Below are 20,258 nucleotides of genomic sequence, written 5' to 3'. Positions count from 1 at the left end.
ACACCCCGCCGCCTTCATTTCTTATTGTGTGTGCACAAATATATCAAGGTACTCAGTGTACACCCAGCCGCCTTCATTTCTTATTGTGTGTGCACAAATATATCAAGGTACTCAGTGTACACCCCGCCCCCTTCATTTCTTATTGTGTGTGGACAAATATATCAAGGTACTCAGTGTACACCCCACCGCCTTCATTTCTTATTGTGTGTGCACAAATATATCAATGTACTCATTGTACACCCCACCGCCTTTTGCAAAAAAAAATAAAGTAATCAAATTAAAAGCACCAACAAACCGTTATTTTATAACAAAAATGTGAAAACAAACCAAGTTTGTAATTACCTGTCTCCTTTTAATATCTGCGCTGTCAAAATGTTGTCTCTCTATGAGTCCATTACTCAACCCAGCCAAAGAATCAATTGTCTTGTGGAAGTTCTCTACGTCTAAATCCAGAGCATCAAGTTTCTTGATTAATGACATGACTGAATCTTCATCTTTCCCGTAGTCCGATCCCGATAATAATCGCTGCTTCTCTTTCATCCAAGATTCTGCTTCAACAACCTCAGAGTAAAACTGAAAAAGAGAAAGACACTTTGATTATAACTCCTTAGGATCAAAGTACTTCAGTTAAAAACACAGGACACCTTTGGTAATTGTCAAAGACCAGTCTTCTCACTTGGTGTATCTCAACATATGCACAAAATAACAAATCTGTTAAAAATTTGACTCTATTGGTCATCAAAGTTGCAAAAGAATAATGAAAGAAAAACACCCTTGTTGCAAAAATTTGTGTGCTTCCAGATGCCTGAGAAAGGCTTCAGGCCTGAAGTCTTTCTCATTTTCATATATTTGAGTGAGAAATAACCTCCTTTTCAAAAACTACGTTACTTCAGAGGGATCTGTTTCTCACAATGGTTTATACTTTCATTAGCTCTCCATTGCTCGTTACCAAGTAAGTTTTTATGCTACGATAAATGTTAATGTCATCTGTTACATACATACATGTAACACATAACAGGTAAATGTTTGGAGAAAACCAAACATGAATTGATGCATTAATTATTCCAAATAATCAAACCTGTCTAAAAGATAGCTCCATTGCTACATACCGTTTGTGATTCCAGTGCATCCAGTAATTTAATCTTTCTATCTTCAGTTTTCTCTTTGAGTTGATACCATAGAGTTTGTAGCTGTGTCAGTTCTTGATTGATGTCCGTTAATGCATAATGCTCTCCTTGGATCAATCCTTGGGCTGAGTTGATGACTGCGTTTATAAGTGGTTCATGTGCAGTCAGCTCAGACTCCAAAGCCTATAAAGACAATGAGTCAAATCATAGTAGTATTAATAAAAATATCAATGGCTTCTTATCCGTTACTCAGTTACGCTCAAACGCTTCAACATCAAGTATTTTCCTGCAAGGTGGGACTAACTATGAGATCTACTCGTTTTACATAGCACCGTGCAATGGGTAAGGTGCTTTGGCGCAACATGCTGCCAATCAAACCAGGAACAATGGGGCAAACCCCTTTTCTTTAGGATAAGTTCACTGGGTTCAACACACAGGACCTACAGCTTTACATCCCATCCAAAGGATGCAGCAATAATGAGGTGTCACAACCAGGAATCGAACCCACACTCTGCTGATCAGAAACACCAGAGTTACAGTCCGGTATTTTTAGGCAGGGACTGACAATCCACATAGTGCCCTGGTGGGATTTGAACCGGGGCAGGGACTGAAAATCCACATAGTGCCCTGGTGGGATTTGAACCGGGGCAGGGACTGACAATCCACATAGTGCCCTGGTGGGATTTGAACCGGGGTCCTAGAGGTAGAAGGCGAGGAAAGATACCACTACTGAGTATTACCTATGAGTTAAATCAATCATTAGTTAGAAATGAAATCTATACCTGATGTTTCTTGTAGAGTCTCTGCACTGCATGAAGACTACTTCCTAATTCACAAGACGTTACCATCAATTCCTTCTCTCTAATCCATGATATCTCATCATCAAAGTCTCGATGGAATTGATAAAGAAGTAGAGCGTCTTCTAAGCTGTCTCTTCTTACATGCATCGGCTCCCTCAAAGCATCGAACCTAAACAGGGTCAATCCATTATTATATTAAGTATCATCAGAGTCAGAAATCAAGCCTTCACTGTAAAGAGGAATGAAGAAGCTGTCCACAATAGTTTGAGTGCAGACACTCTACCAACCAGCCATAGTGTGGCAGTCTTCCTAATATTTATTTTCTTTTTTTTACATGTTAAGTCTGGCATTCCGATCAAATAAATTTACAAAAAGAGAGACTGCCAACATACGGGTAGAAAGCTAAGTTGGTTGAGTGCCAGCACAATAATCCAGAGGTCGCAAGTATAAATCAAATCCCGCTCTAATCAATTGTCCAACAACAAATTGTTTTAAATTTACCCAGACAGTTTCCCTTGTGGTTGATGACTTAAAATTTGGTTAAGTTTGACTAATGGTAAATGTATTTTTCAAGGGGCTGATGTAAACATTGTTACAAACCTCTGTACAATCTGCTGAGTTTTCTGAGTCAGTTCTTCACTCAAGAAATGTTTTGCTTCTTGGAATGATTCTGCCATTATCTTGGCCTCGGAGACTTTGGCATCATGAGCAGTCATCTGAGACTCAAGCACCTGTAGGTATGATTCAAACATAAATCGGTACAGAAATATAGATTTTCATTTTATGTCATTTCATTGATTAATTCTGGTTGTGAAGCCAATGACTCTCAGCAAAGCAAACCTAATCACTGTACTCACCGAGAACCCAATAGAGAGAAGACAAGGAAGGAAGTTTCACTTTTACATATGGGAGGGAAACCCTACAGATATTTGTCTGTACTTATCAATGATTACAGACTTTATGAACTTTGGCCCATTTTTTCTTGCATTCTGAAGGCAACCACTTGCACTGTATGCAAAAGGCAGCACAAGAAACGATCCTCTAGCTGTGAAATAATATCCTCAAAATATTTTCCTATAGGAGATTGACTAGCCTATACAACCCCATACTGCTCTATGGACAGGGATTACACCCAACCTGGGAAGAAGAACTTGAAGTACTTACAGTATGTTTCTTGAGGAGTTTGTTGACACTACTAAGATCTTTGCCAAGATCTTTTGAAGCAAGTTGCGTTTCTATTTCAGTCAACCAGGTAGTAAGGTCATCTAAAGAGCGCTGGAATACTAAAGCCTTTGAAACAAGACAACCACAGAAAAGACAATCATTTAGTTATGCATAAATCTCAAATACTTCCATTAAAGAACAATAAACATATTATTGTTTCAGTTTATTACAATGAATCCTTCTGATTTAAATTCAGTTGAGGATTATAGGGTGTCATGGCTGTGTAGTTTAGGGCATGGATTTCAAGTTCTGATGGTTCAGTCATTAAAGTGTGGGTTTGGATCCCAATCATGACACTCAGGTTCCAATAACGTAGAGCTGCTTAAGCACAAAAAGTAGCTAAGAAACATTTCTGCTCTACAGAATAGGGTTATCAGCCTAAATCCCATCTCACATGCATAATCTGTGACTGGTATTCTGAAAAATGTTGCTTAGCATAAATCTGTTAAGCAATATGTTCTGTTTAAGAAGCTCTATGACATTGGGCCCAGGGCCCTAATGTAAAGCGGATGATATGTTTATTGTAAAATGTGTTATGAAATAGCACTATTTATTATGCTTCTTTATTAATGTGGATTAAGTGATGTATGTTGTTGTTTGTTGAATAAACGGAGTAGAATAACTCCACTGGAAAGAAAAAAGAAGAACTAGTTATTAATATTGTTATTATACCTGATATGCATGATTGAGTTTATCTCTCTTCTTGGTTGATGTATCCATGAGTTGCTGCCATTTTGCCTCCATGTCAGTCAACTAGTTATTAATATTGTTATTATACCTGATATGCATGATTGAGTTTATCTCTCTTCTTGGTTGATGTATCCATGAGTTGCTGCCATTTTGCCTCCATGTCAGTCAACTAGTTATTAATATTGTTATTATACCTGATATGCATGATTGAGTTTATCTCTCTTCTTGGTTGATGTATCCATGAGTTGCTGCCATTTTGCCTCCATGTCAGTCAACTAGTTATTAATATTGTTATTATACCTGATATGCATGATTGAGTTTATCTCTCTTCTTGGTTGATGTATCCATGAGTTGCTGCCATTTTGCCTCCATGTCAGTCAACTAGTTATTAATATTGTTATTATACCTGATATGCATGATTGAGTTTATCTCTCTTCTTGGTTGATGTATCCATGAGTTGCTGCCATTTTGCCTCCATGTCAGTCAACTAGTTATTAATATTGTTATTATACCTGATATGCATGATTGAGTTTATCTCTCTTCTTGGTTGATGTATCCATGAGTTGCTGCCATTTTGCCTCCATGTCAGTCAACTTATCCTGGACCTCATTGGATGCAAAGTGATTTGCAGTCACTAAGTCTCTTCCTTCCTTTAAACACATGTGTTCAAATAAAACAGAAAATATTAATCAAATGTACATTTATTTTTTCATGAGGTATTGCCCAACTCACAAGTCCACGGACGGCCACTTCAAGGTGAGGGTTACCTCTTTCACAGTCCATAAGGATGTAGGCATGGGTATCATCCACTAGGAGCCACCTACTCCTGGGCCTGAAACAGGGTTACCCCCTTCACAGTCCCTAAGGATGTAGGCATGGGTATCATCCACTAGGAGCCACCTACTCCTGGGCCTGAAACAGGGTTACCCCCTTCACAGTCCCTAAGGATGTAGGCATGGGTATCATCCACTAGGAGCCTGGCTGGTAGAGCAGAATGCACCACCTTCCCAACGTTTTATGAAGCATGTTTGGTTAAGTGCCTTGCTCAAGGGCACAAGTTTCATGACAGGGATTCAAACCCACACTCTGCTGCTGACAACACCAGAGCTTGGGTCCGATGACTTAGACCACTCGGCCAAGACACGCCTAATTTCAAGGTTGCAGTGATGTAAACACGATAAGAGGATTGTATGCATCTCAAACATTGGGATATAAAACCCTGTTATGGATTGAGTTGGTTGCTATATACCTTTGTGATGGCATCTATCCTGTCTTTATTAGCCATAAGTTCAGCTTCAAATGCTTGATGTTTTTGTATTTTTCCCTGGAGGTTACAAGGATCCTTGTAAGATTCATCTTGAGATATCTGAAGTTTCTCTTCGATCCATGACATCACCTCGTAAACATTCTGAAGGAACTGGTGAAGTTGCTTCGATTCAACGAGCTTACGATGTCTTGTATTGGCTTGGGACCACAGTTTGTCTCGTCTGCAAAATAAAAACAAATTGTGTCATTTATTTTAGAAAAGGAATGCCAGTGAAAGCTTATGCTCACATGATGTGATTAAACAAGCACAGAATAAAGTACATGCAAAGTACATTCAAGAGGGCGCTATCGAATGATTACTCAGTGAGCGCAAATTTTAAAGCCCAATTTAAGTTTGAAAATTGCTTTGGATAGATTGAAACGTTGGAACACAGCTCTCAAGAAATGTATAGAAAGTCAACGCAGAGTCAATGTGAGCCGCGGCTAAAATGTCAGGCCTCACTGTGTTTAAACAACTACATGTAGTTTAAAACCTTCATCGCACTTAAACCGTTTTTACACAACTCTATTTCCTGGGGTTACCCCCAGGGAATAAATGCCAGCCTGTTCACACTATGGTCGCTTTACCCCCCGGTCTGCCCTCTGTCTGCCCTGGCAAAAGGGCAAATGGGCATAGCCACTTCTGCTCTGGAGCAGGGGAAGCGGTAAAACCCTGAGGTATTCTTGAAATGTGCAACCAGAAACCCTGTGGAATAGGGACACAGTTGAAAGTGTGCTGGGGTAACCATGTAGTAAAAAAGTCTTTTGGCCTCTCCAAGGCTGTATTCCAAGGGTATAAGAGATCAAGTGTAAAAGGCTTGTGACTCCCTTAAACCATTACCTTTCCAGCACAGCTTGAGATCTTTTATTGATATTCTCCACGTCATAATGACTTCCTTGTATCAGCTCAGAGGCAAAGTTTTGTAACTCCTCTATTTTCTCTGCTTGAGTTTGCAACGTCTTCTCAAATCCTTCATGTTTCTTGACCAGAGTATCGGCACTCGTCAAGGAATCCTGAAACAGTAGAGAAAGGAGCTGGGTTACCAACAAAGCTGCCAATATTTTAATCTTGCAATTAGGGAGATTTCGTAAAGCAATCAAGGAGTTATTTAGAATTACATTCAACATAGTAGGGACAACATAGTAGGGCCACGACTAGGATTCAAACCCACACTCTGCTGCTGGCAACACCATAGCTTGGGTCTGGTGAACTAAACCACTCAGCCACGACAAGCCACAGACTTCAAGCCTAACAAGTAAGTACACAACCATGAACAAACAGGATCTCTACAGCAATCATGAGCTTTAGATGGTAAAACTACAAACTTAAGAGAAAGAATGATATTAAGATGAAATCCATGTCAATAAATCACTTACTCCAATGTCTTCATTATGCAGGATAGCATCTTTAGATGTGAGCCATGTCTCTGCTTGGTCTACATAGTCGTTGAATACCTGAATGTAGCAATCAAATAAATACAGAAATAAATATCAATTTACTTTCAAATCAACAATTAGAATTAAATTATCAAGCACTTATATAGAGCGTCATTTGTCTAGAAAATAAAATCCGACGTGAAAAACAGAAGCAGTCAAAGAGCAAAGGAAACAAAGAATATCTAGTTATAGAAGATCAGGGGGAACCCCTTCTCTTAAAGTGTACTGGGTTGTTTTACATGAATTAAACAACACAACGGCCCATCCAAAGGACAAGCAATAATATTTTTTAAGTGTCGAGACCAGAACTCAAACCAAGAAACAGCAGAAATTGAGTCTAGTGCGCTTGACCACTTGGCTATGACACTTGAAGCAAGCGCCATGAGAACTTTTGTGGATACCGGCGCTATTGAAGACATTATTATTTTGATGATGAAACTTTCTTACCTGTAAATCTAAACATTGAGCCAGTAGTTCTTTCCTCTCTGTCCATACACTATTGACATGTTGTTTCAGATCCTCAAGTCGAATCAAAGGCGTCTGAATATCTTCCCTTGCATGATTGCCTTGTTCAATAAGTCTATCTCCAAACTTCTTCAAGTATCTGAATGTACTGTCTCGCCCATCTATCTCAACCTAATTAAGACCAACACAAACAGACTCTCACATCAAAATGGCTAACATAAATGTTGCATTGTAGTAAAATGAGATATTACAAAGTATGTATATTTGGTTTGCGGAAACCCCGTGTGTGTGTCTACTAGCTGGGTAGATTATGTTGTTTTGAGAAATTGTCTTGCTATTCTACTACATGGGATAGATTTTTAAGAATTTGGGTTTTAATAACTTCACTGCCGCTTAATTGGTCTCAACGTTTTCGATTAGCTTGCTCTAGTCATCATCAGGAAAATGTTAAAAGCCCTTTTAAAAAACAAATTTAGGCAGGTGCAATGTGAGATAAAGAGATTGTTACCAAGCCCCTTTCATAGCTATCTAGTCCTATGTTGGCTCAGTTGGTAGAGCCCAGGCGTGTTAATCCAGAGGTCGCTGGTTCAGATCCCGCTCTAGTCAATTTTTCTTTGTTCAACTCAAATCGCAATATATACATGTGCAATGCTCTATTGGTTACATGCAGAGTCCTCAGAGCAACAGATGTAAACATTGAGACTATTTTTGTGAGACTGTTAACATTTTCCAGTCCACTCACCTTTCGTTCTTTGTGAAGCTCACACATATTCTCAGCTTCTGGAACACTCTTAGCCAAGTCACCAGACGTCATCCTTGCCACAATATCACTCACCCAATTATCCTATAGGTGTCAAACACGAAAAATTTCTAGATTACTGTCTGCCGCACTCCATTTGGAAGTAAAATTGCAAATCAAAATGATGGTAAGCATGTTATCGCTACATCTCTTAGGGCCATATCTCACGAGGCAATTTACAGGCAACAAGTTCCAGGCAATCTCCAAGAAGATAATCCATTCACATTTCAATGTTTTCAGGGAATTTTAAGACCACGTTTGAAAAATGACCCTTGTGCTACCGAAGTGGCCCTGTAGCATACACTGCAGTTGGTTGCCTCCAAGTTGCCTGTAAAAGTTGCTTCGTGTTACAAGACCCTTAAAATGTGTGCTACACTCCTTAACATACAGGGATATTTACTCCAAAAATTGTGCCACCAAGATTATTGTAATAATGAGTCATCTTCAATTGATGCTAAAACAAGTACATCGGACATTGTGGATCATTTGTTTTCTACTTGTACAAAGATTAAGAAACAAAGATGCTGCCTTACCATTTCTCTGAAGTCTTTATTGAATTTCTGCAGATTATAAGCTTCTTCTAGCCTTGCTTTGCGTACTTCAGTTAGATTACAAAGAGCTTCCCATTTCTCTGTAGCTTCTTGTTGCTTGGCTTGGATGCTATCTGCATTGATGGGTTGGGAAACTAAGAGAGTCTTGGCTTCGGCATAAGTATCCTGGGAATGATCAAAGGAAATCAGTTCAATCAGTTTGGTTTAAATTGTTTTAAATATTTTTACACTAACATGTACCATAGCACAATTAGCACCATAATAATGTTAATATCAAAGTCTTATATAGCGCATGTATCTACCAAACAAGGTACTCAAGGCGCTGAGTATATACAAACTTTCAGAAAGATAGGTTATTGCAGTGATGAATTTTGAGACCCAATTAGTTAGCACCTTATTATGGTTTACAAGGTATGGCGCAAACAGCAGCCACAGCCAGGACATAGGGGCAGTCCCCTTCTCTTTTCGATAAGTGCACTGGGTTCATTTACATGCGTTACACAACACATGGGACCAACGGCTTTACGTTACCATTAACAGGATGAATTGAAGGAAAGCCCCGAATGGGGAAAACCCATGTAATCAGGTAGGGACTGCAAACCTAATCCACATGCAAGGCTCTAGTCTGAGATGGGATTCAAACCGGGTCCACAGAGGTAAAAGGCTGGGAAAGAAACCAATGAGTCAGCCTGTTTGTGACAAATACCATCGACCATCTTGTAAGAAACAGTTACCGTCAACACAACCTTGTTCCCAGAGGTGTACAATCTCACCATGTCATTTTTGCCATAAATTTGAAATATCCAAACATATGATATTTTAATTAATTCTGTGGCTGATCAATACTGTATTAGAGTTGTACACTATGCTGACTAGCATGCATGCATAAGGAAAAGAATGATCTAGAATGGCCTTACATTGAGTTTATCTTCAATTGCTGTGAGATCTTGAACCAAATCTTGATGACGTCTTTGTAGACTCTCAACTCCTACAAGATCCTTCCCTAGTTCATCACTGGACATAGCATTGGTCTACAGGGAAACAATTAAAACTCTCATTCGGAAGTATTTGAATTGTAGTTTTGAATAACTGAGGTACATTGAAATACTGGAATGTCCATCTGTTGATAACCCCTGGAGTTCTAGATTCCAAGGAGCTTTTGGAAACAGTATCCTCAGTGCTAGGTTAGCTTTATCTGGGAAAACACAAATCATTTTTTTTTACTAAAATGAGTTTAAATAGTCTGAATTTAGAAAAAGGTTTAAAACTTCCTATACCTGTGTACTTAATAAAACTAATTGAATATCTCTTACCTTTTCCACAATGCGTTCTTTTATTTCATCCACATCTCTATTGAAGGCATGAACCTCTAGAGAACCTGCCAGCTTAGCACGGTAGTTAGCAAGACCTTCTTGCATCTCTTGCCAACTAGAAATTATACATAGTCATCATACACAGAGTGAAAAATACAAATAGTGAAATCGCACGCAGTGAAAAATGAAAATAGCTCAAATACAAAGAGTGAAAAATACCGAGAAGAATACAAATATTAACTTCATTCTCGTGCTGTGTGACTGCGAACACCAGAAACACCAAGTAACATTCTATGAATGGTCACTGTTATCCTTGCTATATCTCTACTTACTCTCCATTGGGGTAACCTATCAGGGCCCAATTTCATGGCTCTGCTGACTGCCAAATTCTGCACTTATGATCACCAAATTTCTGCGCTAGCTGTGTAAGCAAAGAATGCCAAGTAACGTGGAGTATATCTGCGTTCAAGCAAAAATTCCCTGCTTACCCATGAAATACGCTTGATGAGTGCCAATTCTTTGCATACGTTTAGCAGAGCCATGAAATTCAGCCCTGCTGAACAACAACAATCAGAGCATTGAATCAGAAATCCAATCTACTAATGTCAAACACTAAACTGTGCAACCAAGAGGTAGACATACTAACTTACCTCATGACGATACTTGCTCGTCTCTCTTCAATGACTCCACTGTCTCCCAGTGACTCTTCAACAAGTTTCTTACCCACTTTGTTGATTTCATTCACAACTGAGTCATCCACGGACATGTCCTGTAAATATACACAGGTGTAAAAGGTTTTGTTAAATTTTGCATTTCGAACTTGTTATTATTACAATATTTTTTAAACAAAAATTGTGATACTTATTTTCTGATAGACAAAGTCCAAATTTAGATGGACAACCTTAAGTCTCTAACCTTACGCTAAAATGGTGTAAGATGCCATTTTATTTGATACTCTTTCTCCAGAGAGAAATTTAAACCATGACGTTATCAGACAACAAAAAATAAACTAGTACATTCCAAGGAGGAATTTTGAACCATTCAAAACGTCTAATTCAATGCCATTTTGATTGAATATCGTCAGAAAATGATATTGGTTAATTTTGTTGCAGGTTTGTTTTGATAGTTTTCCATAAACATTTATTAGGCAAACAATACATCAAGGACCCGTTCATGGTTCTGTTTTCATTAAAATAACTGCTATTACTCCACTGTAAGGAGAAGAAAATGAAGTGCTATAATAAATTCAACCAATCTTTGTATACTATCTAAATCTACTAACTGCTCCAAGATCGTCCAATTTCTTCTGTAGTTCACAGCAATGTTCATAATCTCTCCCAATGTCACTGGCAAGAACCATCAATTCCTGAGGAAGAAAAATTTAAATTAGATTTTAAAAAGTTACGGTTAATATTAAAGAATAGTTGTTAAGTAAAAATCAATGAGCCAAACAGTTAGACTGTAGGACTTGCAATCACGATGTTGTGGGTTACCAAGCTAACTGCTGATTATATGTATGTCTTATAGTTACTGAATCCAATTTCTGGATTTGTGCAACCCATAAATCATAAATATTGAACCAATGTTTGTATGAGAGAGATTGGTTATTGCAGCTAGGTGTTTTCCCCTTGTGGGAGTTTACCGAGTTCTCTGAACGAGAAGATCCTTAAGACAAACAGACAGACAGATAAGTTGTTTTGGATGAACATTAATACCTTTTCTTTGATCCAGCTTTCCACCTTATCAGCTTGTCGATTGAACTCTAATAGATTCTTGACTTCATCTAACTGTTGACTCCGTCTTGCTGATGCTTGACGCAATGCATTCCAATGCTCCAATAACTCCTGCACTTCAGCTTGGATGTTATCAGAGTCTGGATGGTGTTCCTTCACTAGAGAATTACCAGCCTGCAACAATTGGAATACAATAAAAAAAGTTTTGGGTTTGTATAGTAGAGACTGAAAGGATATTTATTCAGCGTTCACTCGCTAATACTGTTCCTGTGAACAGTTTATATATAAACTTGGGTTTAAAAATGTTGTTTTACTAGAGCGGGACTTGAACCATAACCTTCCTAATAATGTACTGGCACTCCGGCTATCCGGAAATGAGCTATCCGGCCCTATGTTGGTGGCTACCTATTAGTTAATATCTTTGTTCAGGGTGACAATACAAACAATGATAATTTGTGAACCTGAGAAGCTAAATTGCGAAGGACGCGGCTACCACATGTTCCAGCTGCTGGCATGCACGGGCACCTGGAGCAACCAACCCCATCGACCCACGGAGCACAGCCATAGATCAAAAGTGTTTAAATTTTCTTAGGGAGATCCAGAGGGCCTGAAGAAAAACAAACGTGGAAAAAAACCAACGCACAAATCTAATCACATTAACCCCAGCTAGGAATCAAGCGCTTTATGTACAAGCCAACCATGATAAGTTATAGGGGTAGCAACAGCACCAACACTGACAACTCTACCACAATATCTTGGCTTGATTTTTTTTTACCTGTTTGACTTCAGCAATGAGTTTCTCATTAGCAACAAGCTCAGCTTCGAATGCTTGATGTTTCTGCAGTTTCTTCATCTTTTCTTGTAGATTCTTCATGTCTTGTAGAGAGTTCCGATCATCCCCAAGGGTCTTCTGTTTCTCATCAATCCAAGAATCAGCCTGAAGTAACAAAAAATATGAAACCAATATGGTATACAAACAAGCATTTACCATTCACAAGCTACAACCAATAAGCAAAATGCATGTGTTTAACCCTGTGTGGCTTTGTAGACGAGCAGTAAGAGCACCAGACACAAGCTCTGGTGTTTCTGATCAGCAGTGTGGGTTGGAGTCCTGGTCAATTGCTTCTTTTGGATGGAACATTACGCCGTAGATCCTGTGTACTAGGATGGGTAAGGCACATAAAATAATCTGGTACACTTTATTAGGAATGAATGGGGCTATCACTGGCGTTTCTGGTTCACATAGCAAGCACCCTTGTTTACAGGTTTCCTCAGACTTGCAAGTTACAGTGATAAAGTTCACATCCTTGGCTTCATTACCAGAAATATATAATAATAAAAATACCAATAGATCTGATTGTAAACAAACAATAATCAAAGTTTTATACTTACCTCTCTGATATCTCTTTTAAATTGTGCATACATTTTAGAAATAGCCAAACTCTGTTTCCTTTCATCACAGCTCGCTTTAATCTTAGAACGTCTGCAAATTAAACATAAATAACATTACTAGAAATGCACATCACTGTCTTCATGTCTTTAATCTCTTCATAATAGAGTGTGCAAGTCTTGCACTTCTTTGGATGTTGGGATCCGTCACAGTGTGCCCTTCACACATTAAAGTAATGTAAGAGGTGCCAAAATTGTTTGAATATGTGCAAGACTTGCACATTCATAAGGGCCTTGTAACACGAGGCATGCTACAGAACTTACAGGCAACTTGGAGGCAACCAACTGCAGTGCATGCTACAGGACTTACAGGCAACTTGAAGGCAACCAACTGCAGTGCATGCTACAGGACTTACAGGCAACTTGGAGGCAACCAACTGCAGTGCATGCTACAGGACTTACAGGCAACTTGAAGGCAACCAACTGCAGTGCATGCTACAGAACTTACAGGCAACTTGAAGGCAACCAACTGCAGTGCATGCTACAGAACTTACAGGCAACTTGGAGGCGACCAACTGCAGTGTATACTACAGGACCACTTTGGTAGCACATGAGTAATTAACCAGCCAATGTCTTGTTAACATTCATATGTGAATGCCTTTCCTTCTTGCCTGGAACTGGTTGCCTGCAAAATGCCTAAGAGTACATGTACTTTATCGCTACCACTTATCTACTCACTATTTATTTGGACCAAATCATTTAGCCCAAGTATTAGTTCACATTAAAAGAAATCCTACATGATGTGCTGTACCTTTGCAATACTTCATTCATCTTGGTCCTCAGGGCTGGAGAATCAAAATGATCTTGGGAGATGAGTTTATGTCCAAATTCTTCCAACACTGTACCCTGTAATAATATAATACAATATAAGTCACCTGTGAAAGTTTCAGCTGAATACAGGGTTTACTCGATGAGAAAACAGCAAAAATACTGTCACTGATTTTCACAAGAATGTTGAATTCATCCATGTTTAGAGAGGTGACATCGGATACCAACCACATCTGTAACCACAACATTCGCAAATGGACACCACAGCAATTTGATTCAAATTTGTCTACATACTTCAGACAAAATAATATCTCAAAGCACTCTCAGATTCATCTTAACAGGAGTTGTGAGTAATTGGTATTGTGACATCACACTTTGCTTAGCGATTAAGATTGATACACATTTAAGATCAATCGTTGGGTTGGTGAAATGGTCTCCTGGTTATTTGTTCTCCTGTCCCTAGAAACATAATGAGTATTAAATATCAGTTTTATTCCAGCAGGAGTCCTACCTTTTCCTCTTGAGTAGCCAGTAACTTTTCAAAGTCTTCATGTTTCTTGATTAATACATCCATCTCTTCCACTGTTGCACTCATAACAGCACTGGTCAAATAAACCTAAAACAAGTACATGATAAATAAATCAAGTAATAATGATTGCATAGAACTGTTTTTTTAAAGAAAGTGTTCAATGTGAATGGTAATGAAATCAAATGTCTAAGTGTTTGCAGATTTGAGTGATCATGTAGAAACATGATTCAATTTAAATGGATTGCGTCAAAATATTTGCAGTTACCTATGCATGTACTTAGCACCGTACAAGCGCTCAAACAAATTGTATAATCGGCATGCAGAGCAAACAGATTTGGTAGCCGATCAGTGTAAGTTTCAGTAATTCCTGTCTCGGGGTAAGTGACGAAAGGTATCAACATCGCGCACTGCACATGGTGGTTCCAACAAATTCCCATACCCCACACAAACCAGGGAACAGTTTCATACAGCTGCTTAAGTAAATATTATTTTATTTTTTTTGCTTAGCAAGATGAGCAGAACACCAGTCACAAATTGTACAAGTGACATAGCAGTTTGGCTGGTAACCTTTATCTGTTAAGCATCATTTTGTTGTGCTTAGCTACTTTTTTGTGCTTAACGGCTCTATGAAATATGGCCCTAGCATCAAACTATAATAGAGTCCAGTCAGTGTTAGGTAATGACCGTAACGGCAACTTTGACTACAGACAACTAGATGGCGCGTATCTGCCAATTCTTCGACACAGGCAGACGCACTAATCTAGCTGTAGGTGTAGCGAGACTGGCCATCTTTCCTACCTCTTGTTGACTGCTGATTGTTTCTAACTGTTTGGCATCTCTAAGAAGAGCTTGCTGTTCAGCAACCTGCTCCAGATGTTCCTTCTTAGATTGCCAGCTTGTATGAAGTTGCTCTCTCGCTTGAAGAGCAGAATCAAGTTTTTCCTGGATCTGTGGACACAAGAAAATAATTAGAAAGAATTCAATGAAATTATAGACTCTGGTGGGCAAGTTGTTGGGGTGTCGTGGCAGAGCGGATAGAAGCACCGAACTCAAGCTCTGGTGCTTCTGATTAGCAGAGTGTGGGTTCGAATCCTGGTCGTGACACTTGTGTCCCTGAGCAAGACACTTTACTATAATTGCTTCTCTCCACCCAGGGGTAAATGGGTACCTGTGAGGGCAGAGATGGTTCTTGTGGTTGATTAGCCTTGATTGCGCTACATATTTGGCAGCACAGGCTGTATACTCCCCAGGGTCTTGAGATGGTTTAAGGAATGAAATGGCCCAGTGATCAGGGTAGTAATAATGTTGGAAGCGCTTTGAGACACGGTGGATAAAGCGCTATATCAAAACCCAATATTATTATTATTTTATTATTAGGTTTGAATCCTGGTCATGGCGCTTGTGTCTTTGATCAAGACACCTGACTAATAATGCGTACATTGGGTACATTGATGGATTGATGAATAAGCTAAATACTAACCTCATCACTTGCATAATGTTGATGTTGTATGAGCATCTGTCCAGCCTCTACTAATGATGAGAAGTTATCTTCCCTAGTTCCTATCTCTGCATGGTATTGCATATGTTGACTCAGTGCTGCTGAGGCTGTAGCTACATCACGGATTGGTACATCAGTCATCATTTCAGTTGTCATCTCATTGGTCCAATTAATCAGATCTCGACACTGTAAGGTAATAGAGTCAATTAAATCAATCGTTCATTAGAATTATGACTAGTACAATTCACCGAAATTTTGAGCCCACATTTTCGACTGCCTGTTTGTTTATTTTGTTCTTGTTTCAATGGCCAAATAAATTATAATATTAATGAAAAAAGAAAACATTTTTTTAAAAATTTGTTCAGCTAAGTTTGGTTCACACATGCTCGTACAAGGTCACAAATACTGAAAAGCGATAAATAGTAAGACACAAACTAAAAGGGTGGACAATGAGCCAGATATCTATAATAAAGAGTCTGCCCACTTCCAATGAGTTAAGGCGGTAAAAACCGGCTAGATTTCTTACTGTTGCCATTAATCGTTGATAATCATTAGCAGCTTGTAGTAACTGACGTCTCTGTGTGGCATGTTCTTGTAATGTGTTCCAGTTGGTCACTAGAACATGTTGCTGATCATTTATCTGCTCGGCATTCCCTGATAAACAAATAAATACAGAACAAATATTCAATAGTGCTTTGAGATTTGTATTTATAATAATAATAATCAATTCTTATAAAGTGATTTATCTATTACTCTCAAAGCACTTATTATGTTATAGGTATGCTTTATTTTGAATTCATTTCCAAAATGTCTTGTAATGTTTTACAAGGTGCTACGGTGCACTTAGCAGCCACTGCCAGAAACACCGGGGCAAACCCTTCTATTAGTGAAAATTGTAACCGAGTTCACACTGTCCTAAGCCAACATGGCTCATCAGGCCAATGTTTTTAACCGGTTTCCTTGGCGTTAAAACGATTGAGATTATTTATATTCCCCCCTGAACAGAATGCCAGTCCATTTGTACTCCTGGGTGTATAGAAGCAATTATGATGCCTTGCTCAAAGACACAAGTGTCATGACTGACCAATCCAGATTCCAACCCCCATCCTGTAGATTACAGAACTTGCCCACATAGCTTAAGGTTACAGCTACGGCTAGGACTGTTACTAAGGGCGTTGCTAAGAACGTCCTATACTTCAATACATGCTGACCAGCAATCTAGCCAAAGCCAGAGCCATAGCCACTAATTCCTACACAGCAGCCGTACCTCCTGGATATTTTTCCTGAAGACTCGTAGCTTCATTGACTAAACTCTGAAGCTGACCCTCCATTGCTAGTAGATCATTCTCAAATATCTCATGTTTACGAATCAGGGACTGAACAGAGTTGATATCTTTACCCAAATCCTCAGGCATGGCATTGTACTTTTCCTGTAGATCAACAACAAAACAAAATTAACTTATTAAGTAATAAATCATACAGGAAACTGACTGGGTAAATCTTAATTAATTATGGATTCAACAAATAAAGATTTACTAGGGCAGGATTTTGAACCTGTGACCTACAGATTAACGCAAGTTCAAATCTTACTCTCAATAATTTGTCTTTGTTTAACCAGTTGGTTTCCCTTGTGGTTTACTACTTAATATTTTTAAAAGAAAAAATTGCATCCCCTTCAGGTGATCCCTTTGCTGCTGCTTCCCAGGCTGTATTGTAAACTTGGGTTAGATCCCTGGCTCTACGGCTCCCTTTGCTGCTGCTTCCCAGGCGGTGTTGTAAACTTGGGTGTGATCCCTGGCTCTACGGCTCCCTTTGCTGCTGCTTCCCAGGCTGTATTGTAAACTTGGGTTAGATCCCTGGCTCTACGGCTCCCTTTGCTGCTGCTTCCCAGGCTGTATTGTAAACTTGGGTTAGATCCCTGGCTCTACGGCTCCCTTTGCTGCTGCTTCCCAGGCTGTATTGTAAACTTGGGTTAGATCCCTGGCTCTACGGCTCCCTTTGCTGCTGCTTCCCAGGCTGTATTGTAAACTTGGGTTAGATCCCTGGCTATACAACAGTTACAGGCTGTATGGCTTCTGACTGGAACCCCAGACAAATATATTGACAAAATAGGAGACAGGAAACATAGGATTAGAGAGCTCAGTTGGTAGAGCGTTAATCTGGAGGTTGCAGGTTCAAGTCCTGGGGTGGATTACACAGAGAGTTAGGACTAGTCTTATCTCCAGTTAGGATGAGTAACTTGTTCTAACTCAGGACTACCCATGCGTTTTTCATATCTCCTAGGACTAGTCCTAAGTTAGGACCAGTCCTAACTCTTTGTGAAATCGACCCCTGCTCTGCTAATTTGTTTTTATTCTACGCCCCCCCCCCCCGACCGTTATTATGAGACTGAGCATTTTAAGACATATACATTGTACCTGTATCCTAGACATAGAATCATCAATGTCGCTGTTGAACTTGTGGATCTTGCCAGCTGCTTCCAACTTCTGATTTCTGACTGAGATCTGTGCTTGAAGCATCTCCAGAGCTTGTCTAAAACACAAACATAAAGGGTCAAGGGTCAACTGTAAACGTATTCCGATTCTTCCACATCCAATGCAAAGAAATAAAATGTAACAATTTTTCATTATTTCTACAAATAAAGGTGACCTATTGTGAGACGTTATATAAAGTGGTGGCTAAAAATGTTTTTCACAATGAACAGAATTTTGCTAAGCAAAGAAAAAATGCTGCTTAGCAAAAACAGGTTCCCAGCCAACATTTCATAAGGTTTATACTGTTGCCACTGGTGCTTCACTCAATTCTTGCTTAGCAAAGGACTCTCAGAAAAGCGCAATCACTGTACTAGCCAAGAACCCACAGGAGAAAAAATAAAGAACGTGGTTTCAGTTTTAGATGTGGGAGGAAAACCCCAGAGAATTATTATTCCAGGGAAAACCCACGCAGTCAGGTAGGGACTGAAAACCAAATCCACATAGTGCCCCTGGCAGGATTTAAATCCGGGTCCTAGAGGTTGAAGTCGGGGAAAGATACCACTACGCAAACCTGACCACCATAATATTATTCAAACTGAAAGATTCCTTACTTGAGACTGTCTTGTTTCTCTTGAACGATCTGAGCTAGCGGATGATCATCTTGAATTAACCGTTGAGCTTGTTCCTCACAGCGATTAAATTTATCCATCCCTCCATCGACTCGACGACGAAACTCATCATACTTATTCTTCAGTCTCTGTCAGGAGCAATAAAACAAATTAAGACAGTTGGTACCTCTCAATGTTTATAAATAAAACATTTAACCCAAGTACAAGCAGAATAATAAATAACAATAATAATAACTAGTTCTTATAATATAGTGCGTTTCACAATAACGTATCAATGCAAATATTATTCTGGTTATAGGGCTAATAACATTTCTTTAATTTTTCTCAGCCCCCTGGGGAGTATACAGCCCTGAGCTGCCATGGCGCTTCAGTGGCTTTTTCATTCACAATATCAACCTCTACACTCTCAGGTACCCGTTTATACCCCTGTGTGAAGAGAAGCAATTATAGTAAAGTATCTTGCTTAAGGACACAAGTGCCATGACTGGGATTTAAACCCACACTCCGATGACTTTACCACCAGAACTTGAATCTGATGCTCTACACCACTCGGCCCTGACACCCCACCTTGTTCAAGGTTCTGATTTACCTCTCAATGTTTGGAAAGGAAACAATTCTCTGTAGTGTTGAGAAGGAATAATTATGATATACCTCTTGGTGTTCATAGTCTTCTCCAAAGTCTTCTGAGCTTGCTATCTGATAATGAGCTTCAATCCATTCTCCGATATCATCACTTTCTTTAACATACTCATGAAGTAGCTTAGCTCTCTCCAACTCATTACTTCTTTCTACAACATCATTTTCAAGACGCTTCAGATGGGTTTGCAGAGTCTCCTGTGGTATTAAGAGATAAAACAAGGTGTGAACAATGTTAACCCTCCTACTATCTTGCAGATAATCACGTACACCTGAAGGGTGTAAAAATCACTTTCAACAATAATCATTGAAAACAGGGCTCACTTTTACAAAGAGATTAATCAGTTTTCAACATCACCATGGGCATGTAGTATTTCATCGTCGTATCACATTTTGTTTAAGTGCAGTTATTAATTTATTCATTAATAGTAGTACAATCAGCAAGGAGATGGGCAGGGGATTGGAAACATGCACAAATAAACTAATCGATACATTAAAGGCCTTATTTCCCCCACTTGATTTCAGGTTTGCAGGTAACAAAGGAGTGGGGAAAAAACATGACTTAAGAAACCAACCTGTCTGGTAGATAACTCAGCAGCTTGAGGGTTATTCTTCTTGATCATTGCGTCTGCTTTATTACCCAAGTCAGTCACAACACTCTGGTAGTTCTCTACATCCAACTTCAGCACCTACAATATTACAATAATAGATTATGACATATCAATTTTAAAAATGACTTATTGAATGAATTCAGTGTTGAACAGCCTGGTTTAGCATTCTGTCCAGCCATCATCATAATGTAGTATTATTCAAGTCACCGTGGTGCAGTGG

General features: G+C 39.1%; 1 protein-coding gene across 1 annotated transcript in view; it reads right to left on the bottom strand.

Moving 5' to 3' along the window:
• Positions 1 to 20,258, bottom strand: part of LOC117287776 (spectrin beta chain, non-erythrocytic 5-like) — a 70,749-nt gene that overhangs the window by 20,621 nt on the left and 29,870 nt on the right. The window contains exons 34-62 of the mRNA XM_033768298.1: positions 20,003 to 20,116; positions 19,443 to 19,625; positions 18,774 to 18,919; positions 18,106 to 18,220; positions 16,956 to 17,118; positions 16,215 to 16,342; positions 15,671 to 15,874; positions 14,989 to 15,138; positions 14,173 to 14,277; positions 13,645 to 13,739; positions 12,837 to 12,927; positions 12,220 to 12,381; positions 11,427 to 11,618; positions 10,994 to 11,077; positions 10,362 to 10,480; positions 9,712 to 9,826; positions 9,316 to 9,429; positions 8,381 to 8,563; positions 7,791 to 7,892; positions 7,031 to 7,219; positions 6,524 to 6,601; positions 5,988 to 6,160; positions 5,091 to 5,328; positions 4,354 to 4,491; positions 3,092 to 3,217; positions 2,528 to 2,658; positions 1,910 to 2,096; positions 1,110 to 1,310; positions 343 to 573 (exon numbers count right to left, since the gene is read on the bottom strand). Of these exons, the coding sequence (XP_033624189.1) occupies positions 343 to 573; positions 1,110 to 1,310; positions 1,910 to 2,096; positions 2,528 to 2,658; positions 3,092 to 3,217; positions 4,354 to 4,491; positions 5,091 to 5,328; positions 5,988 to 6,160; positions 6,524 to 6,601; positions 7,031 to 7,219; positions 7,791 to 7,892; positions 8,381 to 8,563; positions 9,316 to 9,429; positions 9,712 to 9,826; positions 10,362 to 10,480; positions 10,994 to 11,077; positions 11,427 to 11,618; positions 12,220 to 12,381; positions 12,837 to 12,927; positions 13,645 to 13,739; positions 14,173 to 14,277; positions 14,989 to 15,138; positions 15,671 to 15,874; positions 16,215 to 16,342; positions 16,956 to 17,118; positions 18,106 to 18,220; positions 18,774 to 18,919; positions 19,443 to 19,625; positions 20,003 to 20,116 (4,257 nt within the window). The remainder of the gene's footprint in view (positions 1 to 342; positions 574 to 1,109; positions 1,311 to 1,909; positions 2,097 to 2,527; positions 2,659 to 3,091; positions 3,218 to 4,353; positions 4,492 to 5,090; positions 5,329 to 5,987; positions 6,161 to 6,523; positions 6,602 to 7,030; positions 7,220 to 7,790; positions 7,893 to 8,380; positions 8,564 to 9,315; positions 9,430 to 9,711; positions 9,827 to 10,361; positions 10,481 to 10,993; positions 11,078 to 11,426; positions 11,619 to 12,219; positions 12,382 to 12,836; positions 12,928 to 13,644; positions 13,740 to 14,172; positions 14,278 to 14,988; positions 15,139 to 15,670; positions 15,875 to 16,214; positions 16,343 to 16,955; positions 17,119 to 18,105; positions 18,221 to 18,773; positions 18,920 to 19,442; positions 19,626 to 20,002; positions 20,117 to 20,258) is intronic.

Source organism: Asterias rubens, chromosome 1 (genome assembly GCF_902459465.1).
Source record: "Asterias rubens chromosome 1, eAstRub1.3, whole genome shotgun sequence".
Classification (NCBI taxonomy): Eukaryota; Metazoa; Echinodermata; class Asteroidea; order Forcipulatida; family Asteriidae; genus Asterias; species Asterias rubens.
Note: the sequence above shows the minus strand (reverse complement) of the source record. Positions and strands in the feature narration are given on the sequence as shown.